The 21,748-nt window shown below is 41.0% G+C and overlaps 1 protein-coding gene across 1 annotated transcript in view; it reads left to right on the top strand.

Annotated features, from left to right (window-relative positions):
- The first annotated feature begins 1,231 nt into the window (after positions 1 to 1,231).
- Positions 1,232 to 21,748, top strand: part of acvr2ab (activin A receptor type 2Ab) — an 86,539-nt gene continuing 66,022 nt past the window's right edge. Inside the window, exon 1 of the mRNA XM_080877048.1 lies at positions 1,232 to 2,185. Within this exon, the coding sequence (XP_080733174.1) occupies positions 2,131 to 2,185 (55 nt within the window). The 5' untranslated portion in view covers positions 1,232 to 2,130. The remainder of the gene's footprint in view (positions 2,186 to 21,748) is intronic.

The following is a 21,748-nucleotide window of genomic DNA, read 5'->3' as shown; positions in this document are numbered from 1 at the left end:
TGTAGTTTAAACCTCAACAACACCACTGTAGATGGCTGTAGTATAAATAGTTTTTCTTTTAACATAAGGTGTATAAAATAAGTACACGCTGACTAATGATATGTAATATAGCATGCACAAATTAAAATTAATGCAAGTTATTGTAAAGACGTATAAATGTGTAACAAATTGGACATTTCTTATTTTGAAAGGATGTTTAAAGAAATGTGACCGCCCATCTTTTCATTATACGGCACGCACTGGAAAGCAAAGCTAACAGCCTTCCCGGACAAAAACAATCCCTAGCTCATAAAGCAGATCGTCAAGCTGGATAAAGTTAGCCAGATTGGCACCGGAAGTTGACAAGCAGTTCTTTCAGAATTAGGGCAACCCTCCCACCAAAAATGTCAAAAACATTCAAAATACTAAACTACGTTTGTTTATGTGATTCTACGTGGTGGTGGTGGTGGTGGTGGTGGTGGCGATATTTTTTTCTTATTTATACAAAGGCCATTAATAATAATGAAGTCTGGACCTCAACATTATTGAAGCAATGTGGGATCATCCATAGTGTAGTGGTTTACAAATTCATCAAACATGCTAAATATCCCCGGTTCATTTGAGGGAAGAGACAGTAATCTCACAAATCCAGAGTCAAAATCTGCCAACTCAAAGACGTGGAGCTACCCACCGTGGCAACTCCTTGTGAATAAGGGAGCAGGCAAACGTAGCTCCTTGACAGAAAACAGAACAAAGGGCAGCCAACATCCAAAGAAGAGCTTTGAATGGTTTTCATAAAGCCTGGAAAACTATTCCCAAAAACTACTTCAAGAAATGACAAGAAATCTGCCTAAGAGAGTTCAAACTGTATTGAAACACAAAAATACATCTTAAATCATGCCATTTTGAAACATTTTGAGAACTCTGTTAATTTAGGGGGCAGATTTTATAAATAATAATGGAAACAGTCACTTAGTACTCAGGATTTAAATAAATGTTCGTACCAAAGCCTCTTTTTACAGAATTTATAAAATTCATTTAAAAAGGACGTCTAAACATCTACCTAAAAAAAGGATAGGTTTTCTCCTTCGGTTGCGTAGTTTTATTTTTTATTTCAGTAAACTAAAATTTCTCTTTACAACCGTTTTAGTTCGTTTACAAGCGTAAACGCTGTGGTTTTTATTTTGAAAACCCTCGCTGGAAGCTCGTTGTATGAGCTGGGTAAGCCTAACAGGGTGCCAGTGACGCCATCTTGAAATCGTCCCGAGCAGAGGGGGCGAGGAGGAGACGGACTTGGGAAAATCAGCTCGTCCTAAACTCGACAGCTACGTGGATTAACGGCAGCTTCAGCGGCTAGTGTTATCATATGATAGTCTTTCCGCTTGTTCGTTCGAATCTTTTGGACCGGGAACGGTTGTTTGGCCCACTTTGGAGAGGGCTGTCGCAGCGGGAGGGGGGGAAAGGCAGTCTGGTAATCGGTTGTTTCCCTGCTGGAGCGGACGGAGCCGTGGTTGTGGCCGGGCAGCCCAGCCGGACGAAGCCTAAAACCTCTGCACGGAATATAACACCTAAGATAAAGCTTTTAAATTGTTTTTTGCAAATAGCGGGAGAGTGGAAATGCTCCCTTTCGACGCAGTTTGGACATTTTGAGAGCTATGCGACGGAGCTCACCGAGGAGAAGTTTGATTGGAGAGCGGAGTGCGTTTGATTTGCAGTCCGATGGATGTTAGCCCTGCCCGGCTGTGGCTCGGGTCTGTGCACCGTTTATCTGAAAAATAGCACCACCGGGCACAGGTGAACAATGCTGCTGTTGCAGACCTGGCAAGTACACGATAACCCCGGCTCCAGTGCCATCAGTTCACCCTGCATTGCTTGTGTATAAACCTGGAAATACCAGCGACCATCCCCTCCTCCTCCTCTTCATCCTCCCGTCTTCTTTTTTTGGACTAGTGAGGCTCGCATTACCTGGGATGTTTTGGATGTAGACTCGATCTTGACTTTTTTTTTTTTTTAAAGATGCAATATTTCCAGAGACAACAAGACATTTAATTTGACTCAATCGTTTTGAGATTTTTTTGAAAAATTTTCTGGAGCTTTTTGTGCTTTTGTAAAATTCTCTTTCTAGTCAAGAGGATCCGATTCGGATGGAAAATGGGAGACGCCACCAAATTGGCCTTCGCCGTTTTCCTCATCTCCTGCTCTTCAGGTGGGTGTGGAGGTGGGGGGCTATGTATGTTGCGTACGGTCAGCCGTGCAGTGCATAGCTTGCTTTTATGTGTAAGGAGTGTAACCTCTTTTGGGGCATCATTGGCGTGCATGCAAACTGCAGGTGAGCCCCAAGATTGAAGGGGGGGGGGGGGGGTCAGAGGGCCCTTGAGTGGCTTCTTGTGGGACACAAGGGTACAGATTGGAGTTTTTATGAAGTTAATGAGGGAGCAGCCAGGGATTTGGGTTGATGGAGTGCAAATAAAAGGTAATCAGTCATGTGGCTTGCATGTGGCTTCTTTCTACATCTACATGCTAAAAGCCATTTTCAGCACTCTGTGTTGGTGGACGGCCATTATATGTAGTTATTTCCCCGCGGTGGATGTTTAATGAATGTCAGTGTAGTGATGATAAAGGAAAGAGAGGTCATCTCGGGAGTGCAGGGCATGCTGTTTATGTGGGCTACTGGGAGAAATGCTTCAGACTTTACTTTTTTACTTGCCGGAGTATTCTGAGAGCAATTGTTCTTTAGGAAGAGAAGTTGATCACCTTGAAGTGTGTCATTTTAAATCTGCTCTTTGGGTTTGGTTTCATAGTACAAAATCCATTGAATTTGTTTTTTTGTTGTTGTTTTTTTTAATGGAATGAGAATAATATAGTTTGCAACAAATATAAAAGAGGCGACAGACAAGCAATTATATAACGTAATAGATGATTAAAGGGTAAAAAGACGGAAAAATCACATGACTAAAAGCAAGGTTACAAAAACGTGTTTTTACAGGAAGTCACAGATTTTACGAGCCTTATCTGCTCAGGCAGGTTTTAGAAAGCCAAGGGCTCCTGATGGGAGAAGCACCTCCACTTCCTCAGGTGGGGCTCTTTCTAACAATGTGAAGTAGGTTATATAAGGGGTCAGAATTTCTGCTACTTGGCTTTAAGCATGAGTAGGAAAATCTAAAATGTACTTGGAGTCAGAGGATTGGGATGATGTGATGCCGTCTGTACCAGTAAGAAGCTTCGCTGCTGCGTTTTGAACTGTTTGGAGGTGAGAGAGTGGTGTTTCATTTGCAGTAATTTAGCCTGGACAAAGCACAAGAATGAACCTTTTTCCAGCTAATATTTTGTTTAATTTTAATAGTAGATGTTATTTGGAAGAAGCAGGAAAGGGTAACTTTTCTAGTTCAAAGGTTAGAGCTGAGTACCTTTCTGACTGCTGGCTTTAGGGTCCTAGGACACCTTCAGAGTGGTTTGTGTGATTTGTAGATCAGGGAAGAGCATGATGTATGATTGATTTATTTATTTATTTGATGCATTTAATTAAAGAGAAGTGTGTGTTTTAGGGATTTAAGGTATCTATTTAAAATCTATTTATCCTAGGGACAGCATATAAATAGGAACTATAACAGGACCCAAAATCGAACCTTGTGGTATGCCACAGATAATGCTCAATTAAAATGCTAAGTGGGGTCACAAAACTCCAGCTCTACGCTTGTTTTGATCCATCTCCAGCTAGAGCTGGGCGATATGAGATTTTTTCATATCACGATATGTTTTTTTCATTTCAGGCGATAACGATATCTATCACGATATAAGCCAAATAACTATATTTGTAAGATTTAAATGTGCCGTTGCTCACAAGTAAAATGTGAAATAATCAGCAGCTTGTTTTTATTTAAATATTTATTTCCCATAATAAGTTCAACAGGGTAGATGTACTTAAGGAACATGAGACTTTTTCAGATAAATAAAGGCAAATATTGCAAACTACACAAAAGGCAGCCACTAAAGCGTTTAAGTTTCAAAATAGAACAAACGAAACAGACTAAATTGTCAATTCCACTTAGAAACAAAATATTAATTCTAAAAATAAATCTTAGTTTGTTTTACAGAAGAACAGACAAAACTGACTAACTTTTGTCAATATCAAATAAACTGAGAACTAAAAGGAAATTCTCAATCTCTCCTTGTTGTATAGCTTAGCTTTTCAAACAGTTTTAACAGTTACTTTAGTCTGACAAAAGCCGAATGACGAATTAGCGCTTCCAGTCAGAGACTGAGGCTACGTCCACAGTACACGGGTATTTTTGAAAACGGAGATTTTCCGTTTTCGTTTTAAAAAATAATCCCGTCCACACATAAAGGCAGAAATGAAGGAAAACGCTGCTATGAACATGCCAAAGCAGCAGGTGGCGCTAGATTCCTAACCGTGCAGAAATATTGGCCAATCAGAAGTCTAGAATCCTCGGTGGGAAAAAGTAAACAAAGCTGGGGCATAGAAGCAGAACCGAGTCGTATGTGTGGACGGACAGTAACTGTGTGTATATGTAAGCATTTAAACACTGCAGAGAGTAGAATTAACAGTATTGTAGAAATTCATTTCACCGAAACAATAACGTGGCGCACAGTGTGACGCATGCACCAGTTTATTGTATTTCCAGACTTGCTTTCGGCACAATTTACAGTGCACGCTACTCTGTTTTTTGTCAGACTTGAAATAGCTGAAATACCTTCACACTACGGAACTTCTATGGCTCTTCCGTTCGACAATCTCTCCGGCGTTGGAACCATCATCTGTTTTCTCTTCGGTCACGCTCGGTTGATTTTTCTAGTCGGCACACTCATTTCCTCCATTACGCGCTGGCTCCATTACCCGCTGGCTGCTTCCCAAACAAACACACGTGCGACTTGGCACTTGTGCTGTACGTAACAAGTCACGCGACGTGACGCTGCGGCTGTGATTGGTTCGGCTCTGCGCTACTTAATTTGGATTGGCTGACCTTTTTTTTTTGTTTGTTTTTTTAAGAGGACAAGAGCGGCGAGGTCTATCGCGATAGCTTAATTTCTCTATCGAGTAAAAGTTATATCTCGATACATATCGTTATCGTTCTATCGCCCAGCTCTATCTCCAGCATTTATCTTTTGCCTGGAGACCTTCTCCTCTTAATTTTGCAAGCAATTAAACCTCAATACTGGTGGAAATATACACATAAATATCTAGTCCTAAACCCCTCTAGCTGGGAATTCAAATATTTAAAAAGCGTGAACAGGTCTGTTTGCTTTCACTCCCAATGCTGTTGGCTTCTGGCTTCATATCATTACTCTGACATGGACTTTATTTAAAAAAAAAAAAAAAAACAACTTTAAAAATGTTAAAAAGAATTTAGCGCTGCTGCCTGTCTTAGTTATTATAGAAGGACACTGTTTTTAATTTGAGTAATTTGTGTAAACATAAGTAGGTAATATGTATGCAACATAAATATTGCATACATATTAGGCTTATACATGCTATTATCATTGTGCTGATAATTTAAAAAGTAAATTATTGTTATTTTAGTTTTATAATTTGCAACAAAACATGACATAAGTACCAGTTATTAATAAATAAGTCACAGTAAAGGCATTGGATGTGGTCAAACGTAGTAAAGTATCTAATTTATGCTTAATAGACTGTCACTATCATTATAAACCTTCAAAAATGATTATTTTGATAGTAGAGGTTTGCAACCCCTGAAGAAACCAAGTGATCAAGTAAATCTAGAGTGAACAAGATTTTATAACTTTGTATAACTTGGCCTGGAGGAAGCATATAAATAGAAAATGAGATGATACCTAAAATTGAACCTTGCAGTTTACCACAGGTAATGTGAGCTGTAGACGATGAGTTAGTTTGACCAGAATCGGTTTATTCCAAAAGATTAGAGGAAACTCATACAAGCAAACACTTGTTTAGCACAATCCAGTCTCAAATGCTCCTGTTGGATCTAAAAAGAACTAAAATCATGATCTCCCCTGTGGTGTGCAATGATTTTTGACTTGTAAAAGCAAAATATTGAGTAGAAACCACTTTTTCTAAAGCTATAAACTGTACTGTAAGTCTTCATTGAACCACTTCCACCTCCCAAAATGAGCTAATATAGCCTCATATAAACCCTGTGACACTTCTGTGACCATGTGAAGTGTAAATACTTGTGGGGAAATTGACACAAGTGTCATAGTAGTTGAGGTTTTGGTGTTGCTAACAAAATAGCACTGCAGTGAGTTTAACTTCCATTTGCAGTTGTGTCACTCGATGTGGTTTGATTGTGGTGTGAGCCTGATGTAACTGGAGCTGACAAAAGAAAACAAAAATTAGGCCCAGAGGCAGAATTTCTATTCCTGTTGGCTTACAGGATAAACAGAAAATGTTCTAACTTTACTGTTTGTGCGTGTTTGTGCAGCTCCACCGAACTGGTTTTCTCTACAGTTGCTGCCGGTTTACCAAATACTCAGTGTACCTGTGTGAAAGCTGCCCCAATTAACACCTAAGAGAAGTGTAAAATAAACCCTCGAGTTGCAGCAGAATTGTACTTTCACAGAAATCACCCCCCACCCCCACCCCCCTGGGGCGTCTTAAATTAAAAGGTTTCTCAAATATGGTAATAGTCGGGGTTGGTTGGAGTTATAAGCCAGGTGCTGCAGGTGATTATTCCACTCACTTATTACTGTCTGAAGTGGGGAAATGAACTAGGTGGAATAATAATCCTCAGTGAAATCGGAGTTGAATTGGCACAGCTCAAGAAAAACCTCTGATAAAGGCAGGGCACTTGGCCCAGAGTGGCTTTTATTTGATGAACATGCCAAAAGAAATGAACAGAGAGAGGTCTCTGTAGCTTTTCAGTGATGTTCAATATGAACCTTTAACCAGCTTCAATTCACTGTGAGATGAAACTGAGAGAAGCAGCTTAAATATTTATCAGAAACTTATTTGGCAGTAGGGGAAACAATCAACTAGTCTGCTCACATAGCCTCTGAAGACAGCCACCATTATTTCAGGACTTCAAGTGTGGACATCCCGTTCTGCCCGCGGGCCATTTAAAAACCCAAATCAACGTCTGACGATAAGGGATGGTTTTGATGTTGCAGTTTTGGGAAATATAATTTGTGGACTCAGCCGAGGCATGTTTGATGAGTAGAGGTCCAAACTGTAGCTGCCTGGTTATGGCAAACAGTCAAAATCCCCATTGTTTAGCTCCATGATGCAGTGGTTAATACACTGGCCCCACACGCAGAAGATTCTTTGTTCAAAACCAGGTGGAGTCACAAATCCTAGTGAGTCTGTAAAAATCGGTGCCGAATCACGTATGCTGTGTGAATTGGAGAGCAGCCGGAAGAAAGTTCCACTTGGGTGTTGGGGAAAAAAAATAGATTTATTAAACCTCAACCCAACCACAGTCTGAATGGGAGTAAATCTGGACTTTTAGTGAAAGCAAAAGTTTGATATCAAGCATCTGTAATATAAAATTACATCTTGTTTAATTACATTTTAAAGAAAAGCTTCTTGATTGTGGTAAAAAATCCCAATCAGTGGTAAGATTGTCATTATTTAACAGTGCGGTTTTTTTTTCCAGAGACATTGGAAAAATAGGTCAATCATTAAACTTAAAAAAAAAAAAAGAAAGTTGCCATTTTTATTTAAACACAAACTTTAATTAGAATTTAAAAGAAAATAAATTAATGTGAACTTGACAAAAAGCAAAATTGGCAAAAGCGATGTGCTGAAAGGCAGAACGAGCTTTAATGCAAAACAGAATGTGGCCAAATAATTGTTTTTATCTCGATCAGCCAGTTTTTTTTTAATAATCATTGAAAGCCAGAATTGTGTTGAAATTGATGAATTGCACAGCCCCAGTAGAAATGTAAGAGAACAGCAAATGGGAAAATGGGAAAGCTGCAAAGAAATGGAGAAGGGCATACATTTTGCCCTCTAAATTTATTTCAGTATAACAGCCTTCTAAAAACAAAGATGTGGCATCCTACCCCAGATTAAACTGTTAAATGACAGGGATTGACTTTTTTTTTATCTCTTTGTTAAATACTATAGAAATTTGTGGTTTTACTGCAATGCCACAGTAAGAACGAGACTTTATCTGTGGATATCTTATTCTTGAAGGACTGAGTCCAGGTAATGAGCTGCAGATGATCTTTCTTTCTTTCTTTCTTTCTTTCTTTCTTTCTTTCTTTCTTTCTTTCTTTCTTTCTTTCTTTCTTTCTTTCTTTCTTTCTTTCTTTCTTTCTTTCTTTCTTTCTTTCTTTCTTTCTTTCTTTCTTTCTTTCTTTCTTTCTTTCTTTCTTTCTTTCTTTCTTTCTTTCTTTTTTTACACATTTATTTATTAAAGTTTAAGCTGCTGTCAGGTTTGTTTTATTCACTACATCAGCTTTTCTGCCCTGTGTAGAAAAACCTGAGATGTAATGGTGAAATTTCACTTATTTGCCAAAGGACTTCTCAGGGATTAAATGTGTGTTTAAACTTCTTTACACTTGAAAGGAAGGAGAACAACGTGCAACTATGCTATATGTTGTTATGCAATAGTTTTACTGGTCCAACCCGCTGACAATAAACACTGAGCTGTATGTAAAAATGCTGCTGTAAAGAAAAACTGAGGCATGACTAAAACAGGGTTTTTGGGGGGATTTTTATACTTAATGCTTTGATGCTTTTATTTTGTAAGGGACCTCAGCAGCTGCTAAGTGTTTCACTGCCTAAGTTGCCTGAAAAGAGTTGATGGGACTTCTTTTTGTTGAACTTAAAGGGCGCATTCTGGTAACGCCGCACCACCAACAGCAGCATTATCAGATGAACCTTGAACCTTTGGTCATCTGATGGTCTTCAGGTGACCTCTGCCTCAGATCGCATGTGAGCTTGAACTGCAGGCTTGTAAATATTTACAGTGCTGCAACAGCACATCCAGATCCGGTGAGGCTTACTCTGAACTCTTTAAGTTCAAAGGTGGGGATTTGATTTTTTTTTTTTAATTTTTAATTGTTTGGGTTTTTTTGGGGTGGTGGTGGGGGGGTGGGGGTGGTGATGTTCCGGGAAAGTGCAAACACATGAATCAAATGATCAAGCGATTGTGGTGTGGCCTTCCTAATGCAATCAATTATGCATACTAACAGTAAAACCTACCCTACCCTGTGACTGTCTCTTTATTTCTGGCGAAGCTGAAGCAACAAGAAGCTTCCCTTTTCCTCTCTATTCGTCAGACCTGATGTGACTGTAACTCAGCGAATCAGTCTAGAGCTGCAGAGGTCAAACCCTGTTATTACAGCCATGTTTCTTCAGTAATTTGGAGCAAATGGGTGTTTAGATTTCTCCACCACAGAGGCCAAGAGACGGACAAGTCGTGTCCCGTGTGCTGCTTGTACATTTGGCCTCCTGTACACTGCAGCAGTTTCACACAGACATTGATCCTCTTGCACACCAGTGTAAGGTTACATCAGTATGGCGAGGATGAAGCAGCTCTGGCTTGTTGTTGTTGTTTTTCTTTATTTCCTGTTTCTTTTCTTTCTTTTCTTTTCTTTTTTTTTTTCTTCTTTTTTTTTTTTAAATCCTCAGCAGCAGCGCAACAGAGCCGATGATTCAGTTTCAGCTCTGCTGCACATCAACTTAAATCTCAGTTGATGACCAGTCTGGGGTCTCTGTGTCCTGCTACCATTAAGCTGGGGCTGACTAATGTTCACCAGTTGCAATTGAACAGGTCAGGTGGTTCTGCCACCAGATTTGCAATTACACTCTAAATAGCATTTGTTTGTTTTATTTCTTTTTAGTTGACCCAAACCTATGTCCTTGCTGTGAAGGATTCGAAAAGATAGACACTCTTTTCTCAGCTCTGCAAGTAATAATAATTATATAATAATGAATGAATAATCATAAGTATTCGAGATTTACCTGGCAGATTTATTTTTTTGTTGCTCTCTCAGACTTTATGAAGGTAACAGTATCTAATCTCACTACTCCGACATCTTGATGTCTGTTAGTTGGTAGCCCCTGCATCTTCTCTTACTAGGTATCAGTATCTGTATTTATTCATTGTTTTAATAAGCTCCAATAAATATATTATTTTTTTAAAAATGCACAAACTGGGACTTTTCCATTGTACTGTACAATTTCAGACCTATAAATCATTAGGATTAAATTTTAGCAAAGTTTTATTTTATTTTGTAACTTCATACCAAGTTTATATGATTTGATCTAAACATATAGAGACTTATTGGTCTACTTGATTACTAATAGTAGGAACTGGCCTTGAAAAAGCCACGTCAGTTGATCCCTCTTTTGCTGTTTAATCCTTGCTGCCAACCAGGTGGCTGCCAGGCTGAGATAAAAACAGTGGAAAATAGCTGCCTGATCTGTTGGATGTTTCTTTTTAACAACTTAATGACTATTTGAATATCCCAAAATCATGACCATGGCTTGTTTTATCATCACAGTGATGCTCTCTGTGAGGCCTTTAAACCTTTAGACCTTTATAATTCACTCAGTTAAACACAATTCAACTCATTTGGCGTTCCTTTCCAGGCACAGTTAATCATTAGATGTCGTGTGAAGTGTTAAATGTTAAACGGAAGACTCCAAAAAAACACTTTAGGTAGGAGGGGGTAAAAATCCAATCATGGAAAGTAAAGACTAACGGTCCCAGTAGCAGACTGAAACCATGAAATGTTTACTCGTGCTCACTGAGCTGATTATTTACTCTGTAACTGGTTAAAAATCAGTGAAGTGCACTGAATCAATAGTTAAGCCAAAGAGTGGAAAGTGAGAATGATAGTGTAGCTTTATTGTGGTTTGGCTGAAGACGCTCCTCTGTTGTGCTGAAAGCTTAACAAAGCTACAAACTAAATTAATGAAAAACTTAATTTTCCATTCGATTTAAACCTCTTGCATGTGACTAAACCCCCCTCTATCTTTGCACTGCAGTGCTTTGGCTGCTTCCCCGAGTGGTCTGAGGCCAGCCATCAGCTCTGTCCCATTTTTTCCCCTCTTCCTATCTATTTCTAATATGTTCTCTTGCATTATGCATTAGGTTTCGAAAGCACAGGTGTATTTGTTAAGGCCAGATGTAGCCTCTATTTCCCATTGGGCCCAACTAACCGGACAACCTCCTTCCAAGGCCGTGTATCATTCTGTGCTTTAACAAAAAGAAAGCGCTGCACTAGCTCGTGTTCACCGAGGTAAAATGTTGACCCAAGACAGCATGTTGCCAAACACGGCTGGAGAAATTATGACCCTCGACCGGTTGGTTAAATTTAGCCTGTATCCAGGTGTTTCATGTTTCTGTACACACTGGATTGTGGGTGGCGTATGCAGTCTGGTAATTGCATTTCTGAAGTGGACGATAAACTTACGTAAGCATGCATTGTCAGTGAGGAAATTGCAATGAGTCAGTCGTGTTCATCACCACATATGGTTAAAATAATATGTTAAAAATGTTAAACTGTCCAGTCAGTCTAGCAAATGGCAGCTGCTCACACACTGAACCAACAGTGTTGTCATCGTTGTATTTTTACTCAGTATTTTTACTCAGTTGTATATAGTATTTGTATTTGTATTCTATTTTTATCTTATTGTATATTTATTTTATTTTATTCTACTGTATATAGTATTTTATTTTATTCTATTCTGTACAGTTGTGTACTGTATTTATTCTTATTGTATTCTAATTTTTGCCTCATAACTTTTGCACTGTCCACTCCTGCTGTGACAAAACAAATTTCCCACGTGTGGGACTAATAAAGGTTATCTTATCTTATCTTATCTTATCTTATCAACATGTATAACCTGAGTATTACTTTGGTTTTAGTGTACAGTGGGGCAAAAAAGTATTTAGTCAGCCACCGATTGTGCAAGTTCCCCCACCTAAAATGATGACAGAGGTCAGTAATTTGCACCAGAGGTACACTTCAGCTGTGAGAGACAGAATGTGAAAAAAAAATCCATGAATTCACATGGTAGGATTTGTAAAGAATTTATTCGTAAATTAGGGTGGAAAATAAGTATTTGGTCAATAACAAAAATACAACTCAATACTTTGTAACATGACCTTTGTTGGCAATAACAGAGGTCAAACGTTTACTATAGGTCTTTACCAGGTTTGCACACACAGTAGCTGGTATTTTGGCCCATTCCTCCATGCAGATCTTCTCGAGAGCAGTGATGTTTTGGGGCTGTCGCCGAGCAACACGGACTTTCAACTCCCGCCACAGATTTTCTATGGGGTTGAGGTCTGGAGACTGGCTAGGCCACTCCAGGACTTTCAAATGCTTCTTACGGAGCCACTCCTTTGTTGCCCGGGCGGTGTGTTTTGGATCATTGTCATGTTGGAAGACCCAGCCTCGTTTCATCTTCAAAGTTCTCACTGATGGAAGGAGGTTTTGGCTCAAAATCTCACGATACATGGCCCCATTCATTCTGTCCTTAACACGGATCAGTCGTCCTGTCCCCTTGGCAGAAAAACAGCCCCATAGCATGATGTTTCCACCCCCATGCTTCACAGTAGGTATGGTGTTCTTGGGATGCAACTCAGTATTCTTCTTCCTCCAAACACGACGAGTTGAGTTTATACCAAAAAGTTCTACTTTGGTTTCATCTGACCACATGACATTCTCCCAATCCTCTGCTGTATCATCCATGTGCTCTCTGGCAAACTTCAGACGGGCCTGGACATCCACTGGCTTCAGCAGCGGAACACGTCTGGCACTGCGGGATTTGATTCCCTGCCGTTGTAGTGTGTTACTGATGGTGACCTTTGTTACTTTGGTCCCAGCTCTCTGCAGGTCATTCACCAGGTCCCCCCGTGTGGTTCTGGGATCTTTTCTCACCGTTCTCATGATCATTTTGACCCCACGGGATGAGATCTTGCGTGGAGCCCCAGATCGAGGGAGATTATCAGTGGTCTTGTATGTCTTCCATTTTCTGATGATTGCTCCCACAGTTGATTTTTTCACACCAAGCTGCTTGCCTATTGTAGATTCACTCTTCCCAGTCTGGTGCAGGTCTACAATACTTTTCCTGGTGTCCTTCGAAAGCTCTTTGGTCTTGGCCATGGCGGAGTTTGGAGTCTGACTGTTTGAGGCTGTGGACAGGTGTCTTTTATACAGATGATGAGTTCAAACAGGTGCCATTCATACAGGTAACGAGTGGGGGACAGAAAAGCTTCTTACAGAAGACGTTACAGGTCTGTGAGAGCCAGAGATTTTCCTTGTTTGAGGTGACCAAATATTTATTTTCCACCCTGATTTACGAATAAATTCTTTACAAATCCTACCATGTGAATTCATGGATTTTTTTTTCACATTCTGTCTCTCACAGTTGAAGTGTACCTCTGGTGCAAATTACTGACCTCTGTCATCATTTTAGGTGGGGGAACTTGCACAATCGGTGGCTGACTAAATACTTTTTTGCCCCACTGTACATGAGAGGCCCACATTGATAGGATGACATTTTTGTGAGGAGTTTATGGACTTTATTTCAAAAGTGAGAGTGAGTCAGTCAGTAAGTGGTCATTTCTCAGTGAGCAGGGTCACTGTTGTGAAAGGGCATGTTTTATCGTAACTAGTCGATGGAAGCGAGAGGGGGGGGGGCAAGAAGCAGAGCTCCCGGTGAGACATCAACCAGGATTTCCTGCCTGTTAACCCTGGAAATTATTTACTATTGTTCACTGAGCCTCCCTGGGAAAGTCTATGCCAGGGTGCTGGAAAGGAGAGTTCGCCCGTTAGTCGAACCTCTGATACAGGAGGAACAATGCGGTTTTCGTCCTGGTCGCGGAACACTGGACCAGCTCTTTATCCTCTCCAGGATACTTGAGGGTGCATGGGAGTTTGCCCAACCAGTCTACATGTGTTTTGTGGACTTGGAGAAGGCATTCGACCGTGTCCCTCGGGGTGTCCTGTGGGAGGTGTTGCGGGGGTGTGGGGTGTCTGGCCCATTGCTACGGGCCATTCGATCCCTATACAACCGTTGCAAGAGCTTGGTTCGCATTGCCGGCAATAAGTCGGACTCGTTCCCGGTGGGTGATGGGCTCTGCCAGGGCTGCCCTTTGTCTCCGGTTCTGTTCATAATTTTTATGGGCAGGATTTCTAGGCGCAGCCAAGTGGCGGAGGGCTTTCGCTTTGGTGGCCTCAGAATCTCATCTCTGATTTTTGCAGATGATGTGGTTCTGTTGGCTTCATCGGGTGAGGGCCTCCAGCTCGCACTGGAGCGGTTCGCAGCCGAGTGTGAAGCAGCGGGAATGAGGATCAGCACCTCCAAATCTGAGGCCATGGTTCTCAGCCGGAAAAGGGTGGAGTGCCCACTCCGGGTCGGGGATGAGTTCCTGCCCCAAGTGGAGGAGTTCAAGTATCTCGGGGTCTTGTTCGCGAGTGATGGGAGAAGGGAGCCGGAGATCGACAGACGGATTGGGGCTGCAGCTGCAGTAATGCGGACGCTGCACCGGTCCGTCGTGGTGAAGAGGGAGCTGAGTGTAAAAGCGAAGCTCTCAATTTACCGGTCGATCTACGTCCCTACCCTCACCTATGGCCACGAGCTGTGGGTAGTGACCGAAAGAACGAGATCGCGGATACAAGCGGCAGAAATGAGCTTCCTCCGAAGGGTGGCTGGCCTCTCCCTTAGAGATAGGGTGAGAAGTTCGGCCATCCGGGAGGGGCTCAGAGTAGAGCAGCTGCTGCTCCACATCGAAAGGAGCCAGCTGAGGTGGTTCGGGCATCTGACAAGGATGCCCCCTGGGCGCCTCCTGGGTGAGGTGTTCCAGGCATGTCCCACCGGGAGGAGGCCCCGGGGCAGACCCAGGACACGCTGGAGAGATTATATCTCTCGGCTGGCCTGGGAACGCCTTGGTATTCCCCCGGATAAGCTGGAGGAGGTGGCTGGGGAGAGGGAGGTCTGGGCCTCTTTGCTTAGGCTGCTGCCCCCGCGACCCGGCCCCGGACAAAGCGGATGAAAATGGATGGATGGATGGATGTTCACTGAGCTAAGATAAATTCTTTATTTATGGTCAAAGTTGGGAAATTCTTTTATGTTGGCAAAAACGAAATTAAAACTCAACTTTTAACAAGTTAAATTATGTTGATTATCTTTAAGAATAAATATGATAAAACAGACTTGTTCAATAAGGTTAAAAAAATTCCTAAAATCAAGCTGTGGTTGTGGAATATGGAAAAACATAATGCCTCCACTTTATGATTTCTCTTAAACTCCAATCAGTGAAAGTTATCGCTGTTATTTTTCATGAGGCCGACGTTAAATGAAGTAAATAACAAGTGAAAGAAAAAAAAAAAACAGTGCAGATTATCTTTGCAAAGTTCACTTGTTCTCTGCTTATTTATATGTTGGCAAAGTCTGCACGGTCATTAAACTCCAATGAACTTAAATCAACATCAAACTTGATTATATTTGTGAGCAGCGAACGCCACAAGAAAAATAACTAGTTTGAAATCTTACAAGGATGTTTTAAGAGATTTCAAAAGCCTCCCTAAAACCGACTCACCACATGAATGACTGTCTAAACTTTGACTCCAATTAAATATCATCAAAACAGCATGATTACTATCGAGGGGATTTTCTTTCTCTTGCTGCAGGAATTTGTTCCAACCTGCTCCCACTGTTGTCGGACTGAGTATTGCCACACAGAGCCGTGCAGTCAAAGTGTTTAAAGTAGTATGCAAATGATTTCCTCTAATGTACTGTTCTCACCCTGGAGTAGTAAATACTCAATACTGAAAACAATTCTTCTAGTGTTTGTAGAAAGAGACTGAGACAACCTCCATATCATTTCTTGCAAATATCTACCATTTTATACTCTACCTGATGTATCGTAGGAGACAGGTGGGGAGAAGAGGCCGCCGGGTAACTGAAAGGTCGCATGTTCAACAACTGCTGCAGGCTTTCATCCTGTCAGCGACAAAAATGCAGCCCAGTTTGAGGTCAAATGGGCCAATCCATTGAAACCATAATACCCTAAACCCCACAATCTTTTAAGAGGAAAGAAGTACTTTGTGAAAAGTGATCCAGCACCACTACTTATTTATTTATTTTAAATATGCTGAAACTGTGAGTGTTGATTTCCCTCAGTCACCACAAAATTTGCCAGACAACAGTTATAATTTGTAGAGGAAACTTTTCAGAAAACCGTTGAAGAACAGTCTGAGGTTTCTTTAAAAAAAACAGCTGCATTTTCAGTGATCTGTTGTAGTTTTTGCACATTTATTTAAGCTTGAAGTAAATGTAGTGGAGTGTTTTGTTTAAGCAACCACCCTTACTTGTACATTATAATTCATAGCTTGCAGTGAAAAAACAGAAATGCTACACATGAGAGTTTTTGTAACTAAACAATAAAGTCTTTATGATTCAAAAATCTTGTTTATACAATGCTCAGCATAACATATTTCCCCAGTAGGCCTTTGGGCCTGTAGGTTAGACCTTTATTTGGCCACAGAAAAGTCTGTTTGATTACTTCGTATGCTGCTAGCTTAATATACAAGAACCTTACTATAATGCATGAAATAAAACTTGTTCTACACAATCAGGAGTTGATCATGCCGAAAGTTCTTATCTATATCAGATATTTGGATGTCATCAGGTTGCCTAGCAATGGGATAAAATGCTTTTATCATTTAGGTAAATACAGCACTTTTCTTACACCTTAACTTCTTGACAAAAAATGTCTCATTTATGTCCAAAACAGTTGAATTATACAAGAGATTATGATGTTTTTATGTTGCATAGCAGCCACCTGGAAACAGGCTAATATTACCTTATTTTTAGCATATGAACAGGACCTAGCACCTCTATATTTTCCTAAATGTTATTAAATGTATCTCTCAATATTAGCTATTTCTGGATAAATTGGTATTGGCAATTGTTATGTTATGGTCAATGAATGAAAATTTTAAAAGTGAAGATGATGTAGGAGAAACACTGTTCAATCCTGAGTTGAGTGTTGACGTTGCAACCAGAGGGCAATCTGCAACTCTTCTGTTCATAATAACCTGCTGATCCAGGCTGAGTGGAGATGACTAATCCACAACTTGCTGTGACAATTAAAAAGATTATTTTTTAAACTGCGTAAAATCTGTTTGTGTTTTCATGTACCTGCAGAATAAAGGTATTTTTCAACATATCTGATTTTTATAACAACAATTTATTGGTCCTAAGGTCAAGTTACAGTAATTAATGACTTAAAACACTGGGGGCAGGTGCTGGTCCCATTCCTTATGTTTGCCACATCTTATTTACAGTCACGGAGGATGAGAGCTAAAAGCTTATAATGCAAATCTAAACTGAGTGACCCGTAGAATGGGAAACCAGCAAATTAAATTGACTCGAATTAAAACAAATGAAAGGCAGATGGAAGTTCAGGATTGCCGCATCACCTTTAGTGTGGATATTTCATGATATGGGAGTCTCTGAATCCAGCTATCCTTAAATAGCGTCTCAGTCTAGACCACTTGATGTGCCGGTACCCCAGAGATCGGTCCAGAACAGTCTTTTACTGTAATTAATGCATCCTGCAGATGTTGCTTTATGTGCTTGGGAGAGTTTCAGTCTAGACAGGCTGGCTGCTCAGACGGAGAGGCCCGGCTTTGATCCTTGATTAAAAACTGCGAGCTGTACATTCATCATGCTCTTGTTTCAGGCTCTCTCAAGGGTCCTCGCCTGCTTTACACTTAACACAACCTCCTTCATCCTCTTCCTCCTCCACCACCTCTTCGGCCGCCTCTTGCCAAGATTCCTCACTGTCGTGAAGGTTGCTCTAACTTCTTATCACCACAAAACCACCAAAGGGTAACGGTGACCCGGGGACTCGGTTGGCCCTGGTTGAACGCTGCTCAGTTGTAATAATGCGAGCTTGTCATTCTGTCTTTATTGCTGCTGTCACTTTGCATCTTGTAAAACTCAAAAGCCATTTAGGCTGCGCGGAGCTGCAGAAGCAGGACCATGACGTCTAAGTCGACCTAGTAACAGTCGTTTTTGTTTTAATTGGATCTAATGGTCTTTCGTTATTTGTGTCTGGTTTTAGGTGGTTGTTTGTGAAAGCAGCACACGTCACCGCTTAAAGAATTAATTCTTACACATCTGGATTTTTATACCTCAGATGTGTTTGAGAGAGGTTTCTGGCACTAATGTGCATGATTGGATGATGATTTATATAAAAGGTGAATTAAAACCAATAATAACAGGTGGTTAGTTTGTGATAATACTTATTACTCTGACCTAAACTTATTGCTCTTGTTTTGAAGTTTGTGTCCAAGTGGCAGGCGGGTCATATGTTGGCCTTGACACTTGACACACTAGCATTAACAATTTCTAGCCTATAGTCTGTGTCACTTTCTCTTGTATTTTGATTAGAGTGAAGATTTAATATTGGGTGGGCCCCTGGGATTTTCTTCTAGGATGGTCTGTACAGCACAGACAGTCATAATTCAGTCATATACCTGTATAACCATGCATGTGACAAATAAAGAATCTTGAATCTTCTAATCAGGTATTTCCATGAAAATACTCCCAAAGCCCCCAGCAGCACAGACACAGTGAAGAGGTCCAGTTCAATTACTCAGATTAGCAGGGCTGATGCCGAGCAGCTCCAGCTGTCAATCACAGGAGCCACACCCCTAAACTACAGTAGAGGCATAAAGGTGGGGAAACTGCCCATAGCGGAGGCTACAAATGTGTCTATTTCTGCTGTACAGTTAGCCATTTCCACATAGGAGACTATGGATTGACTCAACTTTGGAGCCTCGAGTGGCCACTAGAGGAACTGCAGTATTTCACACTTGGCTGTGGTTTCATTTCCGAATCTCTGAGGGGTTTTTTTTGCGTACAGCTCCATGTAACTGTTGTTTCTGAAACACTATTACGCCACGCGTACAACAGACAGCAGCACCTTGCCTTTCTCGCTCCCTCCCTCCTCATTCGTACAGTGACTTGATGTGGGCGAGCAAGCTTTAAAAACGAGACAGGCGACAGCGCCACTCTGTAGAAAACGGGCAGTGGCAACTGAAGTGTCGCGCAGCCACTCTGCTCCATGTCTGCAGAGTGTGGCAGTACAAAGTGTCACATGTTCGTTATCGTTGCGCGAGCGCGTGCACACACACACACACACACACACACACACACACACACACACACACCACCATTTAATCTTGTCCATTAGACTCTCCATCCATAGACCTCCTGATCAACTTGTGTTTTTCTGTATTATTATTATTATGTTCATCAGTTGTGTGAAATTGTGTTTTAAAGTATATTTTGGCAGTAGAAAATGACCTGTGTGCGCGAGAGAGACAAAGAAAGAGAGGACAGATGATCGCTCTCTAAATCTACACCTGTGACACAACAGACATGAAGGGTAAGGAGTGAGGAGAAGCAGGGGGACAGAGTTCAAGACTGGTTGCTAAATACTGCTGCTTTTTTCCCCACCTCAGCTACAAGGCCTTTCAGCTCTTGTAGCCGATTGAAGAGGGATTTGTTCAGTCTTGAAACTCACTTTTTCCCCTCCCCCTGACAGGAAAGCTTTTTTTTTTTCTTTTTCCTCAGCAGGGCTCTGCTTATCACTGACTCATCATGATTGGTATTGTAAACAAAACCATAAACCGCTGCAGATACATTATGGCTATTCTCTGCATCGCTTACTGCACCTGTAATATAATCTCAATCAGAAAATACACGAGTGTTGGGGGGGTTTTATTTTGGCCACGCTGCCTTGTGACCGCTGTGTCGTTAGTTTGCTTGAAATAGCGTCGAGTCAGGGAGGTCGTTGGTCAGTGGTGGGGGGTCGGTGGATGCGTGGGGAAGCGGGGGGGTCAGTGACTCCAAACGTTTATTGGTGTGTCTTGTACAAATGCGAAGCTGGCGAGTGCAAACAGTGAACATAGCTAAGTGGCAGACATGTCTTGGAGGGCCATGTGAGGTGACTCAGAGCAAGGCGGTGCGGTAGTTATACGCACTAGCACCAGCCATTGCCTGTGATCCAGCGTGGGCTAACCGTGCCTAGTTCCCCTGCACGGCCTTTATCAGAGCCGTACCCAAGCCGCCACAGCCCAGTTTGAAATGTGAGAGCCTTTTAATCACAACTGCAATCATCACACGAGCACAGAAGCATCTTCCGTGTGTCTACATTGAGTCATTTTGACCTTCTGATGAGTTTACTTACTGAAAAGGATTCTCTCAAAGCTTCTGCTTTAAGCTCTTTTCTACTAATGATGAGATAGAAGACAAGTTGAGGATAAGAAATAATACTAAAGAAGTCCTTTTCAAATCCTGTGCCTTTGTTATGTTGAGTTTCTTTTTAAAATGCAAATGTTTTCAGGGCAAAAACCAAAAAAAAAAAAAACCTGGTTGGGAAAAAAAACAACTTTTTAACAGCATAATCTATTTGATTTTATTTCAGACTACAAAAATGTATCGTATTTTATTGGATTAAGATGTATAAAAGTTTAAAAGGGCACAGGGTCACAGTTGGGCTGGAGCTTATCCCAGTTATCACAGGGTTAGACAACCAGACAAACATTCACATCACATAGATCACTAATTAACCTAACATCCATGTTCTTGGACTGTGGGAGGAAGATGGGGTAGCTGGAGGAGATGTATAAAAAGACCTCAACTAGCTGACGGATTCAACCCCACGACCTTCTTGCTGTGAGCCAACAGCAGTAACAACCGTGTGCCCAAAAGGCGGCCATGATGGCTCTCATTGAGGAGTATATCAAGCGGGGCGGCCACTTAACAGTGAGCCCTATGGAGAAAATGGAAAGAGAGGACAGTTTATATTCTTATTTATTAAAATAAAAAAAATCTTTAAGAATTAAGAGTTTGAGTTATTGTAAGTGACCTCTGCAGTACATTTGCGGCCCATACTTCCTGCTCCCTGCTCTGTATGTTACACAGAGGCCAGTTTAGCCAGTACTTTGTTTTCGACTGACATTTATTTATCACAATTACATCTTCTTAGTGTTGGCAGCACAGTTTTAGGTATTTAACCGTTCAGAGCCGGACTGTATCAGTGATTTTAATGTCATTTATTACAGGGTGTGGCCAGCTCTTTTCCATATAGCAGTGTCCACACAAAAGGTCGGAAGCCAGTATGCTAATGCTACATCTTTGGGTTTTTTATGATGCATTCTGGGCCTTTTTGCCTTTTTACCTTTCTTATAAAGTATAGCACAGAGTATATACAAATTGGAGAGAGAGTGAAGGTGAATGAATCCGTGAACTTAAGGACTGCAGCCACCTGTAAACACCACAAGCCAAATTCACGGTATAGCTGTTCTTATCTGTGTACTTATTTGTTTGTTTGTTTTGTTCTGTTATCCAACTACTGTACGTGCATGAAATAGTGATATAAAGACTAACTTTCAAACTATTTTTCAGTCACAGGTGATTTTGACTGTTTTCATGTGTATTTAAAAAAAAAAAAAAAACATTTAGAGAGGAAGTTTGAACCCACATGTGGTGGAAGCATCCTGTTAACAGCTGCAATGATGCCTCACAGCTCTTCAGAGGTCTTACACTGGTGACATGTGGAGTCATGCTGACATTAAAGCATGCAAACATGCTCTGATAGTCATCAGACTAAATCGATGAGCTTGCAAAGGGCCAGTTTACCCCATATAAGGTGTTGTTTTGACTCTTAAAAGTTTTTTATTTTTAATTTTTAAATACAGTCGTTTTATTTTTACCCTGCAACTTTACAAAAATACTAAGAGTACTAAGATGGAGCACAGCTCACTGTGTTTTGTTGTGCGCACTCTA

Source organism: Rhamphochromis sp. 'chilingali' (genome assembly GCF_963969265.1).
Source record: "Rhamphochromis sp. 'chilingali' genome assembly, chromosome: 3".
Taxonomy (NCBI): Eukaryota; Metazoa; Chordata; class Actinopteri; order Cichliformes; family Cichlidae; genus Rhamphochromis; species Rhamphochromis sp. 'chilingali'.
Note: the sequence above shows the minus strand (reverse complement) of the source record. Positions and strands in the feature narration are given on the sequence as shown.